Source organism: Zootoca vivipara, chromosome 3 (assembly GCF_963506605.1).
Source record: "Zootoca vivipara chromosome 3, rZooViv1.1, whole genome shotgun sequence".
Lineage (NCBI taxonomy): Eukaryota > Metazoa > Chordata > Lepidosauria > Squamata > Lacertidae > Zootoca > Zootoca vivipara.
Genome location: NC_083278.1, coordinates 12,007,018 through 12,027,201, shown reverse-complemented (window position 1 = coordinate 12,027,201; position 20,184 = coordinate 12,007,018). Strand labels below are relative to the sequence as shown.

Here is a 20,184-nt window from a genome sequence, read left to right as displayed (position 1 = left end):
CTTAGCATGTCTGCTTTCATACTATATCCTACAGATCACAAGATACTCCATTCTATCCCAACTGCACATAATCCTTAAGCCTTTAACATATTTTAAGGTTGTTTCCACAGTCTAGGTTTGTTTTGTTTGTTTGTATTTCCATGTGGGATTTTCATTAATTCCTCAAAGCACTGTTGTGTAAATCTTGGAAGTAGCTACCATATAACGAAGAAGTAAACTATACAACACCAGCCATTTAACTGTCTGGAAAGGTATATGAACCAAACAACCATTGTTTCTGGATGGACAAATAATTACTGACAAATAGTGCACTAACTTTCATGAAAGATCAGCTGACATTACTACAAAGGGAAGTCTGCAGGGTAGAGATAATATGAACCGAGGGGTAGTTAGCTATACATTTCTTGTAACTGTCTCTATCACATTGTCTCAGTTCTTCAGATAATTTTATGAAAAGCTTGAAAGGATTGAAATAGTACACAAGTAAGCACATATTCTATGGTATAACTAGGGCTGGATTTAGGTTTGATGAGGCCCTAAGCTACTGAAGGTAATGGGCCAGCTGTCTATGGCCAGCTGTCCTTGGTTTTTTATCTTATATTTTGGAAATGTACATCCAGGTTTTTTTCTTTAATTTTTTGGAGGCCCCCCAAGAGAGTGGGGCCCTAAGCTATGGCTTGTTTAGCTTATACGTAAATCCGGCACTGCAGTTAACACTAGAGAATCATGGTGGAGAGACTTATTTAGATTTTGTAACGACACCATAGCATCATCATAGTTTCCCTATTATGCAACGAAAGTGTCTCCAATCTGTCCATTTAATGTTTTACTTAAAAAGAACAGTAATTTTCAATCCACTACCATAATGTCCCCAGATTAAAAATTAGGTATTTCACTGTTGTTCCATGTTTAAATTAGATGCAAACTCATTTTACCAGTCCACCACATCTGGATTCCTTTGCAGTCTGGGCTCACACTCTGCTCTAATGTACATGTTTTACATCCCTTGTATTCTAGAGAGCAGAAATATCCCTTAAAATGTCAGGATATATATGGGTATGAATCACCTTGGCAGGTGTTTACTGATTGTAGCAAATCAGAAAGCAAATTAAGCCATCTGGGAGCTGAGCATCATGAATTTTTTTTTGTCTTAGTTAACTGCTCCTAGTTCAAGAAGTCATCATGCCACACCATGCAGAAAGAAATCAGAAGGTGGGGTGGGGGGCAATTAGCTTTTTAAAAACCAAAACCACCACATATCATCTCTCTCCCCCCCAAAAAATTTTTTTTAGCAAGAATGGAATAAACCTACTTCCCTTACACTGGTCCAATATTCCCATACTATTAATTCCACACCACCAGTTTCCCAAGAATATGGTACTTTCCATCGTATCCAAACCCTGAAGCCAGATGAGCTATGTGAAATTTGAATCCTGCTGACCAGCCCTATGCTGCAGTCATCTACTTTTATCTGTGCAAGCTAGTTGGTATCCTATCCTCAAGCCCTTAGTCACCATCCTGTTCCCCTGTCTGTGTTGTTCCTTGCAGTGGTGCTGGGTTAGAGATCTACTCTTTTATCTGTTGTGCCTATGCTTTCTCCAGGATATAATGTTTTTTACCAGGAGATCCCGTGTCTTAGAAGAATTAAGAGTCCATTAGATGCAGATATGGGGATACCTTGTACAGTGGTACCTTGGTAGTCAAATGGCTTGGCTCCCGAAGAAATCGACCCATGAACGCCACAAACCTGGAAGTGAGTGTTCCGGTTTGTGAAGGTTTTTCAGAAGCTGCATGTACGACGTGGCTTCCGATTGAGTGCAGGAAGCTCCTGCAGCCAATCAGAAGCCACGCCTTGGTTTTCAAACTGTTTCGGGAGTCAAACGGACTCCCAGAACAGATTGAATTCGAGAACCAAGGCACCACTGTATTGGAAAGTTTTGTTCTGAAGAGGAAGCATACTATCTTGTGTAGCTTATGTAATCCGTATACTTTTATTTACTTGGATGTGGAAGGGAATGCTTGTGCTGTTGGCCCTGCAGAAGTGAGCCTGACAATGAGTTATTAACCAAGCTTTTGAAACATGGCTTTGCATGGGTTCATGGTGAGGCTTCCAGTCCTGGGACCATGGATAGGATGACTGGCACCCCTCATCCCAAGCCCTTCTCATATCACACTTGCACTGATGTAAATCACCTGTGCTATAATATGATCTTGGGGAATTGCGATGTGTGTGTATGTGTGGCTATAATTGTGTTTTTGTTTTTATGGGATAGCATTCAATTTCATTGTACTGTGTACAATGACAATAAAGTATCTATCTATCTATCTATCTATCTATCTATCTATCTATCTATCTATCTATCATCTATTGCACAACTGCCACTTTAAGGAGCTGGGCTGCCTTGCCCTGCTGCAAAAGGGTGGACAGGTGCGAGGTAAAAAACTAAGTAGCCTTCCTCAGGTCCAAGAATACTAGTCAATATGTTATCCAGCACAGACCCTTGTTGACATAGAAGATAATATATATTGTATTCAGCTCATGGATCCATTTGAGGCTCTACTGCTGTCCATTTCCTTATAGCTAAATGCAGCATCAATAGAGCTCTTTGAGCATTGAAAAAATGTGTTGAGCATAAAGTATGCAGGGGGTGTGGATACTTGTGTGGCAGCCCTGCCCTCAATGTCCTCATATGTGCCTGCTCCAATGCCATCCTTCTCATGTTGAGTTGGGAGGTAGGAAGGTTGAGAGTAAAGGATCCCTGGATGGTTATAAGTCCAGTCAAAGGCGACTATGGGGTTGTGGCACTCATCTCGCTTTCAGGCCAAGGGAGCCGGTGTTTGTCCACAGACAGCTTTCTGGGTCATGTGGCCAGCAGGACCAAACTGCTTCTGGCACAATGCAACACCGTGATGGAAACCAGAGCGCACAGAAACACCGTTTACCTTCCTGCCACAGCGGTACCTGTTTATCTTCTTGCACTGGCATGTTCAAACTGTAAAGTTGGCGGGAGCTAGGACAGAGCAATAGGAGCTCACTCCGTCACAGGAATTGGGACCACCGACCCTCTGATCTGCAAACCCAAGAGGCTTAGTGGTTTAAACCACAGCGCCAGTTGAGGAGCTGTGCCCAGCACACCAAGGGATGCTGGAATCTAGTGAATGTGCGCTCACTCTACCTGATGCTTTTGAATGCACAGACGGCTACTGTCTCTCCATTTACAGTTTCTCTTCATTTGAAAGCTCTGCATCGCACGAAAGACCTCATTGCTAGACTTCAGCGCACAAACATAGCCTACGCACGACAAGGTAATTCAGTTGTTCTAGTCTCCCAGATGAGAATTGAAACAAAAGCTTCAGTGAAGACTTATGGCACGAGTCTCCAAGATGCCCATGGCAAACGCTACTGGAGACCTTCCCACATCTCCCTTCCTCCCTTAGCCCAAAATAAGCTAAGTGTATGTTGCAAACTGGCCCTTACACAATGATATCAGTGACACTGCACAACGTACCTTAAAGGATATCTCAGTTGTCATGGTGAATCCATGTGTAATAACGGGCTCTTCTTCAGCTGTTCGGCCTTTCCAGCAGTCCAGCTCGACGCAGCGACAGCCAGACAATAGCACTTGGCGATACATCTCTACGGAAGAGTTACCGGCCAGCTGTCCAGCTGCAAAGACATAATGAGGAGCATGAAACAAGGGGGCCCACTATGGGCTCATGGACTAAATGCACATAATTTAACCATAATGAAAGCTTATATCATCCATTTCCCCCAGTGGTGACAAACAAATGGACAAATCCATTTAAAAGGCATAAAATCTAATGAAAATCATGTCCAACTAGTCAATACTGAATGGTTCTGATTTTTCATTCGTATTCAGCACTGTAAATCAGAGATGGCTAAGCTGTGGCCTACCAGATATTATTGGATTCCAACTTTCATCAGCCCTAGCCAGCATGGACAATGGTCAGAAATGGTGAGAGTTGCAGTCCAAAAAACCTCTGACAGACCATAGGTTAGCCAGCTCTGGTGTGCATGATTTCTGACCTAAAGAATATCACATTCATATGTGTGGTGGTAGACCTAGAAAATAAGAGGGAATATCACATGCACAACAGTTCAGATTCCCATTGGTTTCAAATGTTTCTGTATTTCTGAAATGCTAAGAAATACCTTTGCCAGTTGTGGTATTTCTTGTGAGAACTATGAAATATAAACAAAGAGGTTGAGAAAACTGTACACTGTACTGTTCCATGTCCACTTCTTAGGGTTTTAGTCTTGTTTCGAATGCATTTCTAATTGTGTTTTTAATTATCATATTATCATTAATAATCATATTGTAATCACATTGAGACCGTGGCTTAGAGACTCGTGTTACTATTAACGACCTTTAAGAAATCTAACTTTTCTAAATGTGTTCAGACTGATGCCATTAAAAGACCATGCAATGCACTTGTGGCAGAAACAGCTCTTCTGTCAAAAACTGTATTATAACTTAGTACAGTAAAAACAACAACAAAAAGTTTGCAATCTCTTGTACAGTTGACACCACCACAGAGCTCTGTTGTGCCAACTGATCAGCACTGGCAGTTCACTCAGGTTTTCACAGCTCCTGGAATTTAATGTGACATTCTGTACTTAACTGGTTTATAATGAAACACTGCACACTCAATGGGCCCCAATCCAACCCAAGTGAAGCACTTTAAGTCTCATTGATTTCCATGGGAGTGACTTAGTTATGTGCTCAACTCTCTTACTGGTCAGTGAGAAAGGCTCACTTTAGGTAGGGTGGGTTTAAAAAAAGGTTTAGAGTATATTTTATTGTTTTATTGTGAAAAGCTTAAAATTAAATCCAAAGGGTTGTATTCAAAGTAGTGCTTCGTAGTGCCTTCTGAGAGTGGGATTACTTCTTTTTGTGCAATGGGACACTTTCTTCCTCTCCTTCCACCATCTGCCCCCTCAATTTGTTCTGGGGTTTCCTCCCGAGCAGATCTGGGGACAGCCTGGGACATATTGTATGAGGGAAGAAGAGGATAGGGAGTCTTTTTAAAAAAATAAGTGGACATTTTCCCACTCACACATTTAGTTAGTTAAATACTGTGGTACCTCGGTTTGCAACCACAATTGGTTCCGGGGAGCCGGTCGCTCCCCAAGTTCACCGCTCCCCGGGGCACGCTTCTGTGCATGCGTGAAGCACCGATAGAGCACTTCTGTGCACGCACACGCTGCCCAGATCGCTTCTGCGCATGTGCACGCTGCCCAGATCACTTCTGCGCATCCGAGTGCCGCAGAACCCGGATGTAAACACTTCCGGGTCCGCGGTGGTCGGAAACCGAAGCGGTCGCTCCCCGAGGCGGTCGCAAACCGAGGTACCACTGTACCACCCAATATTCAGTCATAGATCAATAGGCTTGAAACAGAATGGCCTTCTATCATGGATGCTGTAGTAGTAGATTTCCTGCATTGGTTGGACTAGATTACTTTTGAGAGCCTTTTCAACTTTGTGACTCTCACCCATTATTTTCTGCTTTGCTTTTCAAGCAACCCATGCTTTAGGATAGCAATGTGATCAACCACCCAATTAAGCTGGTTAGCTGAATTCGGTTAATAACTGATTAATTGTTGCTTCCCCCCTGTCCTAAACAATGGTTATTAAAAAAAAAAAATCCTTCCAGTAGCACCTTAGAGACCAACTAACTTTGTCATTGGTATGAGCTTTCCTGTGCATGCACACTTCTTCAGATACAATGGTTATTCAATTTGCTTTGCTTCTTTCCTTCTTTTTTAATATTCCGTTATAGTTCTTAAACAAGTAATAATTATAATGTTTTGCTTGCATCATTTTGGAGGGAACAGAACACACACACGAACACACACAACAACAACAACAACAACAACAACAACAACAACAACAATAACAACAACAACAACAACACAGGAGAATCCAAAGGGAACCTGCATGATTCATATTTGATGGGAAATAAGACACCAAATTACTACTTGCTAAGTCTTCACTGATAAGATTTTCCTTTACACACCTGGGGGTTTAACCTTGGGTAAGAGATTTTAAAAAAAACACACCAATATGTTAAATCCTTAAGCTGTGTGAAAATAAATTGCTAGAAACCATTTAAGACAGGGCTTTTTGCTCAAGCCCGTCCATCAGTTTCTATGAAAGCCTGGTGCCTCCAGGCACAATGTTCCGAAGGGGTCCAAGAACCCTTCTGCCACTTTCCCAAAGCCCACCCAGGTTTGGGAAGGAGGTGTCAGGGTTCCAGCATCCTGTCAGAGGCCTGGTGAGTAAAAAAAAGAGCCCAAGAAGCTTCAGCCCATCTTAGGAAGAGAGGTGTAATGCTCACACGAGCAATGTTGGGACATCACATGCACGACATCACCCCCTGCCCAATTGCCATCTCAAGCATGCAAATTGCCATATACAAATATCATGAAAATATGTGACCTCTTTTTTGGTGAGGCCTTTCCTCCTTCTTGATGATACATCAATGTCAAGCGCGGCTCCTTTAAAGAGTTATGAACGGGGATAATTCTGCATGATGCAAGGATTCAAAGAGAGGCTTCTTCACAACTCTATTTCAAACTTTTCAGAAAATTACTTCACACATTGCCACATTTATTACTGCGGATGTTTTGGATCTCTGAGGTCCTTGACCTCCACAGGCCCTTTGTAAATCGCCATATGCAAGATTCATGGCAAAAGATAATAACCTTGGCTTCTATTTTGTGCTGAACTGCTTGAAACCTCTTTGGAAGAATTATCAGAAAGGGTGAAAAGGTCATCAGCTTCTATCAGCATTTAATTCCCAGCCTCTCAGCTAGATGCACTCGTCCTGGATGCAAAACAGCGCAGTGAATTTGAGTGGCTTTGGATGGCCAGTCCTTTCCCAAGAAATGCAACAGAGGAGATTGCTCAATTAAGTGTTTCAAACATGGTTTGATGAGTCGGACTGAATTCAACACAGGTTCCGTCCCTAACTAACTCTGCCATAGATTAATTGAGAAATGAAGGAGGTTGAGACGTGGAGCTCAGAGAGGAGAAAACAGCTTGGTGAAATGAACACAATGTTCCAGGTGCAATTCTCAACAAACACTTCTTTAGGGATGACTAAAGAAGATATCAAGTATGGTAGGAAGATTTACGGACAAAGAAATATTTAAATATTTCAGTATAGTATAGTATAGTATAGTATAGTATAGTATAGTATAGTATAGTTTTTTCAGGCATCCCCAACCTTCGGCCCTCCAGATGTTTTGGGCTACAATTCCCATCATCCCTGACCACTGGTCCTGCTAGCTAGGGATCATGGGAGTTGTAGGCCAAAACATCTGGAGGGCCGCAGGTTGGGGATGCCTGGTATACGTATTTGATACAACCAGAAACAGTATTCACTCCTTTCAAGAGCATTGGCTCAATAATTGTAGAGATGGAAAGTGTTAGAGATTCATTCCCTGTGTTTGCATTCATGGGATTGTTGTCCATCACATGACTGTATATGTGTTTACATTCCACAGAGTGGGAAGTGACGAAGACAGGATGTTTGTGTTACTGTGTGTTCCTGAAGTGGGACTATTGTCCTTTGTTTTCTCTCTTTGCTGCCTGATGCTAGAGAGAGAAGGAGCCATGGTGCAGTGCTCCGTGTGTGTTTACAGTGGTACCTCGGTTTATGAACACAATTGGTTCCGGAAGTCTGTTCATAAACTGAAGCGTTCATAAACTGAAGCGAACTTTCCCATTGAAAGTAATGGAAAGTGGATTAATCCGTTCCAGATGGGTCCGCGGTGTTCATAAACCGAGGTGTTCATAAACCGAGGTTCCACTGTATATGTAAATAAAAGTAAATTAGCCAAATGCTGATTTGCTGAGGTCTGTTACGCAATTGCGCAAACTCTGCGGATCCGTAAGTGTGCTGATGTCAGTTGGCATCAGTCGCTGTGGTGTTCAGGCTGGAGAAAGCTTTTCAAGCTCCCGCACAATCTACCAGGAGGGAGAGAACATGTCAGCCAGGCATGTGTCTACCAGGGTCCTACTTGATAGTAAGAGATCCTAACAGAAAGGACCCCAAGGGCCCTCGAGTCCAACCCATGCAATGCAGGAATCTTTCACCCAATGTGGGGCTTGAACCCACAACCCTGAGATTAACAGTAAAATGCTCTACCAACTGAGCTATCCTGACTGCTATTCTTCTACAGTTGAAATATTGTTTCTACAATGAAATATTGTTGTGAACAGGGATTCTCAACTCTCAACAAATGTGAAAGATCAGAAGAGAAAAAGGCTTCTTTGTGTTGATGAGGATATGAGTGTTTCTTTGTCTCAGATTAGATCTAATATAAATGAGATTACGTGGCAAAAGAAAGTTCACACCTCTCATTGAGTTTCTATACATATACAGTGGTACCTCGGTTTATGAACACAATTGGTTCCAGAAGTCTGTTCATAAACTGAAGCGTTCATAAACTGAAGCGAACTTTCCCATTGAAAGTAATGGAAAGTGGATTAATCCGTTCCAGACAGGTCCACAGAGTACTCAACCTGAAGCGTTCATAAACTGAAGCGAACTTTCCCATTGAAAGTAATGGAAAGTGGATTAATCCGTTCCAGACGGGTCCGCGGAGTACTTAAACTGAAGCGTTCATAAACTGAAGCATGGGTGTAATTGGTTCCGGAAGTCTGTTCATAAACTGAAGCGTTCATAAACTGAAGCGAACTTTCCCATTGAAAGTAATGGAAAATGAATTAATCCGTTCCAGATGGGTCCGCGGCGTTCATAAACTGAAAATTCATAAACCGAGGTGTTCATAAACTGAGGTTCCACTGTACTGTAAAAGGTACATATGCAAGAGGCTCATTTATAATTATATTTTGGGAATTATTTGTGTTTTTATGCAGCTGCATTGTTTTAAAATTTCTGGATGTTCCACGAACATATTATAAAGTAGTTGTAATCTATGTTATAAATCAAGCACTGCTAGCAGTCGCCCCCCCCCCCCAAATGTATTTCTTATCAATAGAAAATTGGTGTGGCACGAGGAAATTTTCATGCTGGAAGTGTGGCCCAGAGGAAAAAAGTTTGAGAACCACTGTCATAATTTAAGGCGCCTTACAGGAATCATTAAATGTGGCCTTCCTCCAGAAAAATACTGTATTTGACTAATAGACTCAAACAACAAGAAATTAATCAACAAAATCTGCAGAATATTAGCTGACTATTCAAGTCCAGCTGGACAAAAAAGTGAAAAGAAACAATTCATAAAATTAGTCCCAGTATGGCTGTAACACAACAGCTCTCAGGGCCAATGTCATGTTGTACAGAGGAAGCAAAGAAAGGAATGAAGAGTAATTAGGTATGAAGCATGGGAATAGCATCATGTTGCTGCACATGATGATGTTGCATCAGTATTCACCAACCAGGTGTCCTCCAGATGTTGCTGGAAGACAACTCTCATCAGTGCCAGCCAGCATGGGCAGTGGTCAGGGATGATGTGAATTGTACTCCAAAACATCAGAAGGGCATCAGGCTGGTTATGTGCTATAAAGTCAGCTGTGTGAAGAAAACGTGGAGATCTACAAGCAGAGGGTATGCACTCTGTCAATATGCAGGTGCCATATTTTGCTTTTAAAGGCATGGCGTGTTTCTGCATGTGTTTGTATCTGTGAAAGCTTAGGAAAATGTGCCTTGTTCATCATTACGGATAAATGATCATTGTTCCTTAGCTTTTGGCATGGTACAATGAGGAGCTGCAGTCAGTTCTTCACTGTGACAACCATAATAAACTAAACTGATAGTTAGAAAAACTCTATTGGAAAACTGAGCTCCAGATTAAAAGCTGGAGGGGATATTCTCCAAACCCACAAAAAATATTATTTTTGCCACTAAAATGACATTTCTTTAAGTTTAGGATAGAATGCTTTGAAATTACTATTTTTTCTTCCCTTGATGGATGGCAACATTGGATTATAAATGTTACACTTCCCCCTAAACGGTAAGACAGAGCTATAAGGTGTAAATAAATAATCAGCACTTATGTGCTGTGAAATTGTTGTTGTTTTACTAAAGACTAAGGTCACAATAATTATGAATAGATCCATGCTATGTGTGCGTTTCTCTTTGTGGTGCAATGTTGTTTCTTAAGCATTTGCTTTGCTTAAAATATAACTAAGGGTGCAATCTCATAACTAGGACCCACCAGTGAGGGGGCTGTAGCACTTGTTGGAACCCCGGCTTCATGGGTAGAATGCTGAAAACACCACTGCCGTGACAGACACGCTGATGGAATGGAAATGGGAGTGGAGCCATGGGAAGCGAAGAAGAGTTGCACACTTCTGTCACATCCACATATGGCATGGCCCCAAGTTGTGCACACCTAAAACTCACATGGGGCAAGTTGGGCTTTGGACAACTACAGAAAGAGGGCACTTTGTATGTAACAGTTAGGCCTCACAACCTGCATGGGGAACTCGAGCACAAAGAGCCAGTTACTTTCAGTTTTGGTCCCACCTCCTCCCTGCTGAGTTTTGCAATGGCAACACTGAGACTAAACAGGGGGTGTAAGGTGGGGGCTTGTTGGTGACAGACTGAGGTTGGTGGGGCACTGCCCCATTTGCCCTTATGGATCAGCCTCCACTACTGAGATTTCCCACTCTTTTGTCCCTGACATGCCCCTGCTTCTTTGTTTTGCTAAGCAAGCAAAAGATGATATCCTTCCCCCACCCACAATAACCCCATGTTGAACTCAAGCTTCCTTCTCCTGCTTCCCAAACCTGTGCCCTATTTAGTAAGCTACTGGAGGCTGCTGATGGCACTGGTGTGTGGCTGTGGCTGTCCATGCTGTGTGCGTTGGCGGATGAACAAAATTGCCTTTCCCTTCCTGGGTGGGTCTTGAACCCTTGTCTCATGAGACCCATGTGTGCTTGGTGCAGTCTGCCTGCAACATGTGCCACATTGAGTGGGTTCTCCTTCCTTCTCTTCCTGCTCAGAAACAATGGTTGAAAGAAGCAGCAGCAAATTGAAACCCATGTCATCAGGGGTGTCTCAGAACAAGCAGTAGGTAGGCCTTCATCAGCATCATAAAAAGTTGCGCACTTCCCCCTCCTAGGTTGAGTGTGTGCTGGATGTGCTGGTTGTTCCACCAGTGTGGCAGCAATGTACAGTGGTACCTCTGGTTACGAACTCGATTCGTTCCAGAGGTCCATTCTTAACCTGAAACCGTTCTTAACCTGAGGCGCGCTTTCGCTAATGGGGCCTCCCGCTGCCACTGCACTGCGCAGTGCACAACTTCTGCTCGCATCCTGGGGCAAAGTTCGCTACCCAGAACACCTATTTCCAGGTTAGCAGAGCTCATAACCCGAAGCATTCGTAAGGAGGACGGTACGTAACCCGAGGTTCCACTGTATCTCCTCCCTGGTACGTAAAGTGAAAACTGCTTTGTTAGATTCTGATAATTAATGGGGTAACAGATTTACCAAGAGAAGAAAACATACTCTGATTAAAGGGCTTCCTTATTTCCCCAGTGGCTGGCTTCTTTACTTTAAATTAACAAAGTACATTTATTATGTATGAAGTTATGCACACAATTAATTGTATATTAAAAATCTAACTGTGCATGATACTATTGTCATCATTTATTTACAATGCGGTAAACAAATTGGTAGCATAGAGATTGTTTGGTTAAAAAAAAGCAGCCTCTCTCACCTTCTTTTACATGAGTGGGCAGGTGGGTTGAGGATAACTTCTTTGCAGAACCTCTTTGAATATCTCTGCATTCCCTTGGGGGCCATGGCCCCCAGCTTGGAAATCACTGATCAAGATTCTTTAGGGCAACTAACCATAACTTAAAAGGTTTATTCCTTAGCCTTTTCATCTCCTGAAGATGAGCCACAAGGCAGCAGGTACTCTGCAGAATCATAAGGTGGTGAGTACAAAACAGACATTTTCTGCTGTTTCCCTTGTACTGTGGAAAGCCTGTCCCTCTGCCATATGTAAAGAAGCAAACACCTGTTGTTTCTAAAATCTTGTAAACACTTCCCTCCCCCCCCCATGCTTTCACTGACCCATCAGATTGGAACTGGTTTTATGTGTCTACATTTCTGTTTGATTCACTTTTAATGTGCTTTTATATTGCTGCTTTACTGGCTTCTGGCTGTGTTTTTTGTTTTAGTGAAAAATTATATTGCTTGTATTTTTTAGACTGTACTCTGCGTAAGAGATTTTTGAAACATTAAGCAATGTATAAGTGCCTTTTAAGAATAAATATATAACAACAACAATAGAACAAACCAATGTTAGCAAAATTCCCATCCCTCAATACATTGTCCAATTTCATTCAACATTCTCTTGGCTATCTAACCAGTTAAGACAACAATTCAGCAGCATATGTACACATTCAACCAAACTGAGCACTTGTCAAATAAATTGGACAATACAATTGTAGTTGCTGCAGCTTCCCAATAAATGCTGTCAGCTATGGTAATGCATCCATAAAATGCAATGATTAAAACCATTCCAAGCCAGATGCTTCAGTTTCATGTGGCGCCGGTGTACGCACACACACAACCCGCTAAAAAGGTGGGGCATGCATTTCTCACCACAGAGTCAATGCACTCCCTCTTCCTCTCTTAACTCAATACAATATTATTCTGGCTAATCATTTGCATGCAATTTCACTGAGCCACGAATCTTAAACCATGTTTAAGAGCAGCTGTTCCGGAGCCAAGTTCTATAAATATACATTCATCTGCCACAGGACAAGGAACCAGCAGTTGCAGATCAAGGTGGAATTCCTTGAAAGCTTGGCTTAAGCCAGTGGAGAACTGGGTACGGTTTTGACCCAAATATGGAGGACTAACATCAACAGGTGGCGCTGTGGTTAAACCACTGAGCCTAGGGCTTGCTGATCAGAAGGTCGGCGGTTCGAATCCCTGTGACGGGGTGAGCTCCCGTTGCTCGGTCCCAGCTCCTGCCAACCTAGCAGTTTGAAAGCACATCAAAATGCAAGTAGATAAATAGGAACCGCTACAGTGGGAAGGTAAACGGCATTTCCATGTGCTGCTCTGGTTTGCCAGAAGCGGCTTTGTCATGCTGGCCTCATGAAATGGAAGCTATACGCCGGCTCCCTCGGCCAATAATGCGAGATGAGCGCGCAACCCCAGAGTCGGTCATGACTGGACCTAATGGTCATTGGTCCCTTTACCTTTACCTTTTAACATCAACAGACAACCATGAATCGACAAGATTCACTTCAACTCATATAGCAATCGGTGTCACAGAAAGTTGGTTTTGAGCCAAGATACTTGTTATGATGGTATTTTAAACATCCTGACCATGATGGCTACTTAGTCCTCAAGTATCATGATTTAAGGAAGAAATCCGATTTTATATATACAGTATACGGTATATATTATCTGAAGCAATTTTATTTGCTTTCTAGTTTCTGAGCTAGAAGCTCCAATCCCAAGCATACTTAATTGGAAGTTAGCTTGACATACTCCTAAATAAATATGTCTGCAAGGCAGATACTGCATGTTTCAAAGATAAATAGCAATAAAAAGCCACAAGATTTGACCATGCACTCTGAAGATCAAGAACAAAATTGTGGATGGCATGCTGCCATGCTCACGTATCTTTGTATCTTTAACAGCTGGCTCTTGTAGCAGGGGGCTAAATTTTTGGTTGTGTGTGTGTTTTAGTGATCCCAGGAGATGTTTAAGCAGACACCTTTAGCTTGATCTATAACCTTGAATCCTATTCAACTCAGCAGCAACAGTTTGGGTAAACAGTGCCTCTCTCCACACATGCACACTTTTTACTTATGGCAGCTGGTGCTATCTAATTATTGAAGTGTCTTGTGTTCCTAAGCACTTGGCTGCATCGCAGGAAGTGTGCAGTATCTTTTAAAAAAAAGCCAACTGCATTATCTCTGTCTTAACTTCAGCCACTCTGAATTTTTTTGTGGGCTTTTATCTCCAGCCGCATGCCCTTTCACGAAGGGTTGTGTTCGCATTAAGGGTGTGTTCATTAGAGACTGGATTACTGGAAACACACTCAATGTGGGGCGTCCCTTGGGCTTAACCAGGAAGCTATAGCTGGTGCAGAATGCAGCAGCTAGATTGTTGAAGGGGGTACTCTGTCAATTTTGCCGAGGGAGCTGCAATAGCTTCCAATATGCTAACCATGTGCTCTTCTGGTTGTCTCATTTAAAGTCCTTAACTGACTTGGGTCCAGACTACCTAAGAGAATGCCTTGCGTATTATCTCCTTGTCTGACAATTGCACTCCTCAAATTGGGGCACCTCTGAGAGTCTATTATGGCCCAGGGATGCTTTTAGCCTGTCCTAAAAACTGGGCTTTTAGCGTTGCAGCTTGAGCTCTCTGGAATCAATTAACTTTTTAAATATATTTTTTATTAAATTTTCTGTTTTACAATTTCAAATACACATTTTACATCCTTAAGATATCAATGACTCCCCTTCTTCTCTTTCCGTTGTTCATTTTACATATCTTAAAAAGGTAAAGGGACCCCTGACCGTTAGGTCCAGTCACGGATGACTCTGGGGTTGTGGTGCTCATCTTGCTTTACTGGCCGAGGGAGCCGGTGTACAGCTTCCGGGTCATGTGGCCAGCATGACTAAGCCACTTCTGGTGAACCAGAGCAGCGCATGGAAACGCCATTTACCTTCTCACCGGAGTGGTACCTATTTATCTACTTGTACTTTGACATGCTTTCGAACTGCTAGGTTGGCAGGAGCAGGGTCCGAGCAACGGGAGCTCACCCTGTCGCGGGGATTCGAACCGCCGACCTTCTGATCGGCAAGCCCTAGGCTCTGTGGTTTAGACCACAGCGCCACCCATGTCTCTTTTTACATATCTTAAATCCCTGCATATTTTACAAAAACTATACCAATTGGTTTTCTATTATTGCCTCCATCTGGAATCAATTATCAGCTGAAATCAGACAGGTGCTTAATGTCATGATGGTTGGGCACCTACTGAAGATATTATTGTTTAGGATGGCTTTCCCTGATGTCAAGAGCTGGTCACCAGTGCTAGGCACTACCTTTGAAGATGGCTTCCATGGATCCCCCGCCCTCCTACCCTTTTTTCTTGCGTTCAACACCTTGACCTTGCTATGGACTTCGGTTGGTCGCCTGTAGGAATTTTTCCACTTGGCAGATTGGCACCAGCCACTTGGTTTTTGCCTACCTCGTAGCAAATCGTCACAACTTTGTAAGGTCAGGCAACATTAGGCATTGGAAAAGCTTGGTTTATAGGAGAGGGGGTTGTGGCCATCACCTACCCCTCCACTTTAAGGGTCTTCTGTTAAAGGAATCTGTGGCTTGTGGTTCCTGTCCGAAGCCCAGGTGGAGGTTAGGGCCATGACACAACCTTTCTGGTGGGGACCTATGACTTGATGTACATCAACAGGGCTCCCCCTACTGGTGGTTAACCCTTGTAAGACTTCCTGCATGCTGGGCAGGAGTCAGATATAGTCCAGGTTCGGGTCCAATGCCTAAAGCCAATATCACTCACATTCTGTAACCAATGAAGTTGTGGCCTTTATTAGTCCATTAACCTAAAATACCACGTGTCTTTATTCATCAAAGGAAGGGGTGTAGGGCCTTGACGCGCAATCCAAAACATTTGCCTTGATGGAACAATCACCTTAGTGAGACACTGGATTTATCCCATTGTTTTCAGAATTTGTATTGTTTTATTGTTTTAGAGATGGTTGAGTTGATTCTATTGCTCTCAGAGCTCATGCTTTTTTATGTTTTTACCATGTACAACACCTCAATTGTCTAAACCACAGAGCCTAGGGCTTGCTGATCAGAAGGTAGGCGGCTTGAATCCCCACAATGGGGTGAGCTCCCGTTGTTCGGTCCCAGCTCCTGCCTACCTAGAAGTTATAAATCACGTGAAAATGCAAGTAGATAAATAGGTACTGCACCAGCGGGAAGGTAAACGGCGTTTCTGTGTGCTGCTCTGGTTTTGCCAGAAGCGGCTTAGTCATGCTGGCCACATCACCTGGAAGCTATCTGCGGACAAATGCCAGCTCCCTTGGCCAATAAAGCAAGATGAGCACCGCAACCCCAGAGTCATCTGTGACTGGACTTAACAGTCAGGGGTCCCTTTAACAGTTCAATGACTATATGCAGCAAAGTGATCTAAAAATTGTTTACTAAATAAAAATGAATGCCCAATATTGAGGACACTGGTGATGTAGGTGGAAGTTGAACAAACTGAATTGTTACACAGGGAACACTCATGCCATAGGTTATTTTGCTCAATTGAGAGGGGCCCATGCATGTCAACTCCATTACATAGATATTTAGCAAGGTGCATATGTGAGCTGGCCCAGGTTATCCAAACATTAATTGGAGTCTTGGAAATTTTATGTGTCCATGTCCAAGTGTATTGAAAGGCCCGTTACAAAAGACGATTTGACCATCAACTGAATTTTGCATTTGGCAAAGTCACAGCACAGGAATATTTGATGGGCCTCCTGGGGTGAGAGATGGTATTTACAGAACCACTAAAGACTATCATTTGCAAAATGTCAGCTTTTACTATCACGCTCATAAATATATGGTAATATTTCCTCGTGGGCACAAAACACCCTAACAACTGGGTGTGGACCAGTACAACAGATTGTCCTGACAAGACTGTGCTGACAAGATAACACAAGAGTTAGCTTTAAAAATTAAACTGTCACCATCATAATGCTTTTATATAAATCCATTGTGCAGTCACATTTAAAATAATGTGTGCAGTTATGGTGGCTTCTTCAGCAGAGCTATTACAGGTTTCAGCAGCAGAAGATAAAGAGATTTCAGTCAGGGGACAGGGGTGAGATGAGCAAAGATTGTAGGTAACGGAAAAATTCTTACCTGGTCTTGGATACATTTCAAATTAAATTACAAAAATAGCAGAGCACTTACAGATTATTTGTTGTTGTAGGTAATTTCTATACTTAATACACAGAGCAATGCTATCAACCCAGAACAAATCCTGTTAAGGAAGTTTGGGATACTTACATACTACAGAGACCATTTTAATTGGTTCCAATAAATGTGTAAAATGGAAAACTTGAACTTGCTGTAAACTTTAGCCTCGGAGAGGGACAGTCTTTACTTGTGTACCTTGCCAAATAAAATGGACTGCTTGTCCCTCACTCCTTATGTTAGGGCTAGTCGATGTGTGGCCCTCCATTGACCCATTTAATTAATTTAGCAATGTGTATAGGCCATTCAGTTTTGGTTGTTGTTGTTGTTGTTGTTGTTGTTGTTGTTGTTGTTGTTTTTAAAAAAACCCTGTTTCCATAAAATATTTATCAAAAGCTAACAATAAAAATTTAAAAAACTTAACTAAGCACAATACAATCAAATGTCAGAGCAGGCTTGCTGAAACAAATAAAAGAAGTATTTAGTGGTTTTATTCTTGTTTTACAACTTGAAGTTTGTCTAGAGGAAGACATACCATGAGCCCAGATTCAGAAAAAATGCTAAGCCAAACCAAGGTTAAGCCCTGTGTAGCACACTGGCAGCAGAACAGGGAACTCACACTATTGCCCCTTCCTGTTAAGCTATGGTTTGGCTTAGCAATGCATCCAATCTGGATGTGTTATAGTATTTCTGCTCTACACAACAATTAACCAATAGGTATCCAGTTAGAAAATAAGTTAAATTGTGAAAAGAGTTTTAAATTGTGCACTTTGTTCAGTTTTGATAAAAACAACAACTGGTGCACACTGACACAATCCACATTGCAGTTCTGAACTAAAAGTAGTGTTTTCATGAAACAAATAATAGGCAATACCTTTCTTTTTTTTTTCTTTTTTACTCTTCCTGTGGTTATTCACCTTGTATTAATGTCACATCCGGACACATGACAGTGTAAGTTTGCATCGGGAAAAATATCTGTCATTATATGTAACATGGCCAATTTGAAAAATGTCTTTCTAACCTTCAATGTTTGATGTTGCAGAGAAAATAACAAGCTTGATCCCTAATTATTGGTATTATCTTGACGACAACAGCAAATCAAACTATTGCATATGAAATTAACAGCAATAGTTATTTTCAAGAGCAACCATTTGCATTTTTTTAAAAAAATGCAATAATTTTATTTTTGTAATTATAGCCTTATACTGCCTGCTTGAATCTGCTACTGGCTTATGTAGCTTCACATCAGATGCAAATGGTCAAAATGACCAAGGCCCACACATCCCTCCACAACATGTGCCCTCCACAACATGTTGAAAGTCATTGCTTTTTTTGGTGACATAAATATCACAATCCAGAGAAAATGTACAAGGAGGGGGTTAGTTGTGTGTGGGAGCATTTAAACACGATGCTTCCCATGAAATGATACATATGGGGGAAAGATCAGTGAGCAAAGCATTTCCAACACATCCAAGCAGCAGCTTCTTAAATACAAGGTAAGGCCAGTAGCTTCAGCTTTAATTGGGCAAAAGGCATCTACAATATTGCAATACTTTGTTGACAGGTCCAACAACCTCTTGGTCATGTTCTAGTCAGAACGATGCAAATGGTAGGGACAGGTAAGGTAAAGGTAAAGGACCCCTGGATGGCTAAGTCAAGTCAAAGGTGACTATGGGGTTGCGGCACTCATCTCACTTTCAGGCAGAGGGTGCCGGCATTTGTCCACAGGCAGCTTTCCGGGTCATGTGGCCAGCATGACTAAACCGCTTCTGGTGCAACAGGACACTGTGACGGAAGCCAGAGCACAAGGAAACACTGTTTACCTTCCCGCCACAGTGGTACCTATTTATCTACGTGCTTTCAAATTGCTAGGTTGGCAGGAGCTGGGACAGAGCAATGGGAGCTCACCCCATTGTGGGGATTCGAACCACTGACCTTCTGATCAGCAGGCCCAAGAGCTCGGTGGTTTAGATCACAGCGCCATTCATGGGTAGGGGCAGAGTAAAGTCAACACTTACTTTCCTTCTCACTGCTAAAGGTAATTCTATAGCCATGATATCCTGGACAAGCTTTCCCAAGTGTGGAGTAAGATTTTTCTCTCTACACATCCAGGCTGATCTTTCTCAGCCACCATTGCTGGGCTTAGTGCAAAATCGGTCTTTCCCCCTTCCACTTGCTCAGGCTGGTGGTGTGTTCTGAATAGTGATAACACTGTTTTGAGTTTGTGGGTGCTACACACTTCTAATCCCTGGATTCAAGAAGCGTTAATAGCTAATTAAACCAGGCAGGCTAGCCTCCTAGGTGATGGGTCATTCAGAGGACAAAGGATCAAAGGGCTTGTACTAAGCCAGAGTTTAGAGTATATGCAATGCAGCAAACAAAAAAGCCAGAGAGGCAGAGAGATTGTGCATCTCCATTTGAATCCAACGCTGTGACTGTGGGAGAAACAAGTTGCTCTTGGGGCGTTGATGCTGTGAGCCCTTCCATCATAGGCTCGGGTTGCATAGATGTGTAAGTAAACCATATCTCATAAAGACACCACAGTCTCTTCTGTGTCTACTTACCAAAACGAAAAAATGAAGCCTGGATGAGCGCCTGGAACCCCTGGAATCTCACACTGCTCAGAGTTTGGGGTGGCGTGCAACAATATTGATCTTGCAATGTGTGCAATGAGAGCAGCCAGGTCTTAAGATGGAGACCTCCCCAACACTACAGCTCCTTGCAAGGGTAGCCTTGGCAAGGAGGGCTGGCAGATCTGGCTGTGGGAATTGCTCCAATCTCTGTCTGATGAATTAATTCATGCCCAAGGTAAATTAAGCACAAGCTAAGTAGCTTGAATGAATAGGGCCCATTCTGAAGGGAGAGCTTGCTCCTAGTTAGGTCCCTAACAAGGAGGATTGACAACTTAAGATGATGGAATATGCAGGGGTAACAGGCCTAACAAGTAGAATAAGAAAGCAGGAGGAGCAAGTACTTAAAAAGGAGTGGAAATTTTTTGTTGAGCATGTAGAAAATAATCGCACACAGGTGAAAATGGTGGCAGCATTAAGGTAAAATCAACAGTATAACATATTTAAAGGGATATTATAAAGGGGAGAATTTGGATCAATTGGAATTGGGGTTAAATCAAAGGAGCCTTGGAAGGGGAAGGAGGGAAGTCACTGAATGTATTGGTATATTGTAAGACTTTAATGTATACCTGAAAACTTTTCAATAAAATTATTTTA

The 20,184-nt window shown here is 42.4% G+C and overlaps 1 protein-coding gene across 6 annotated transcripts in view; it reads right to left on the bottom strand.

Moving 5' to 3' along the window:
* The window catches only part of PLCB1 (phospholipase C beta 1), a 441,431-nt gene that overhangs the window by 118,774 nt on the left and 302,473 nt on the right, over nt 1-20,184 (bottom strand). For all 6 annotated transcript variants that reach the window (XM_060272415.1, XM_060272414.1, XM_035110112.2 and 3 more), the window contains exon 11: nt 3,510-3,667. In XM_060272415.1, coding sequence (XP_060128398.1) covers nt 3,510-3,667 — 158 coding nt within the window. The remainder of the gene's footprint in view (nt 1-3,509; nt 3,668-20,184) is intronic.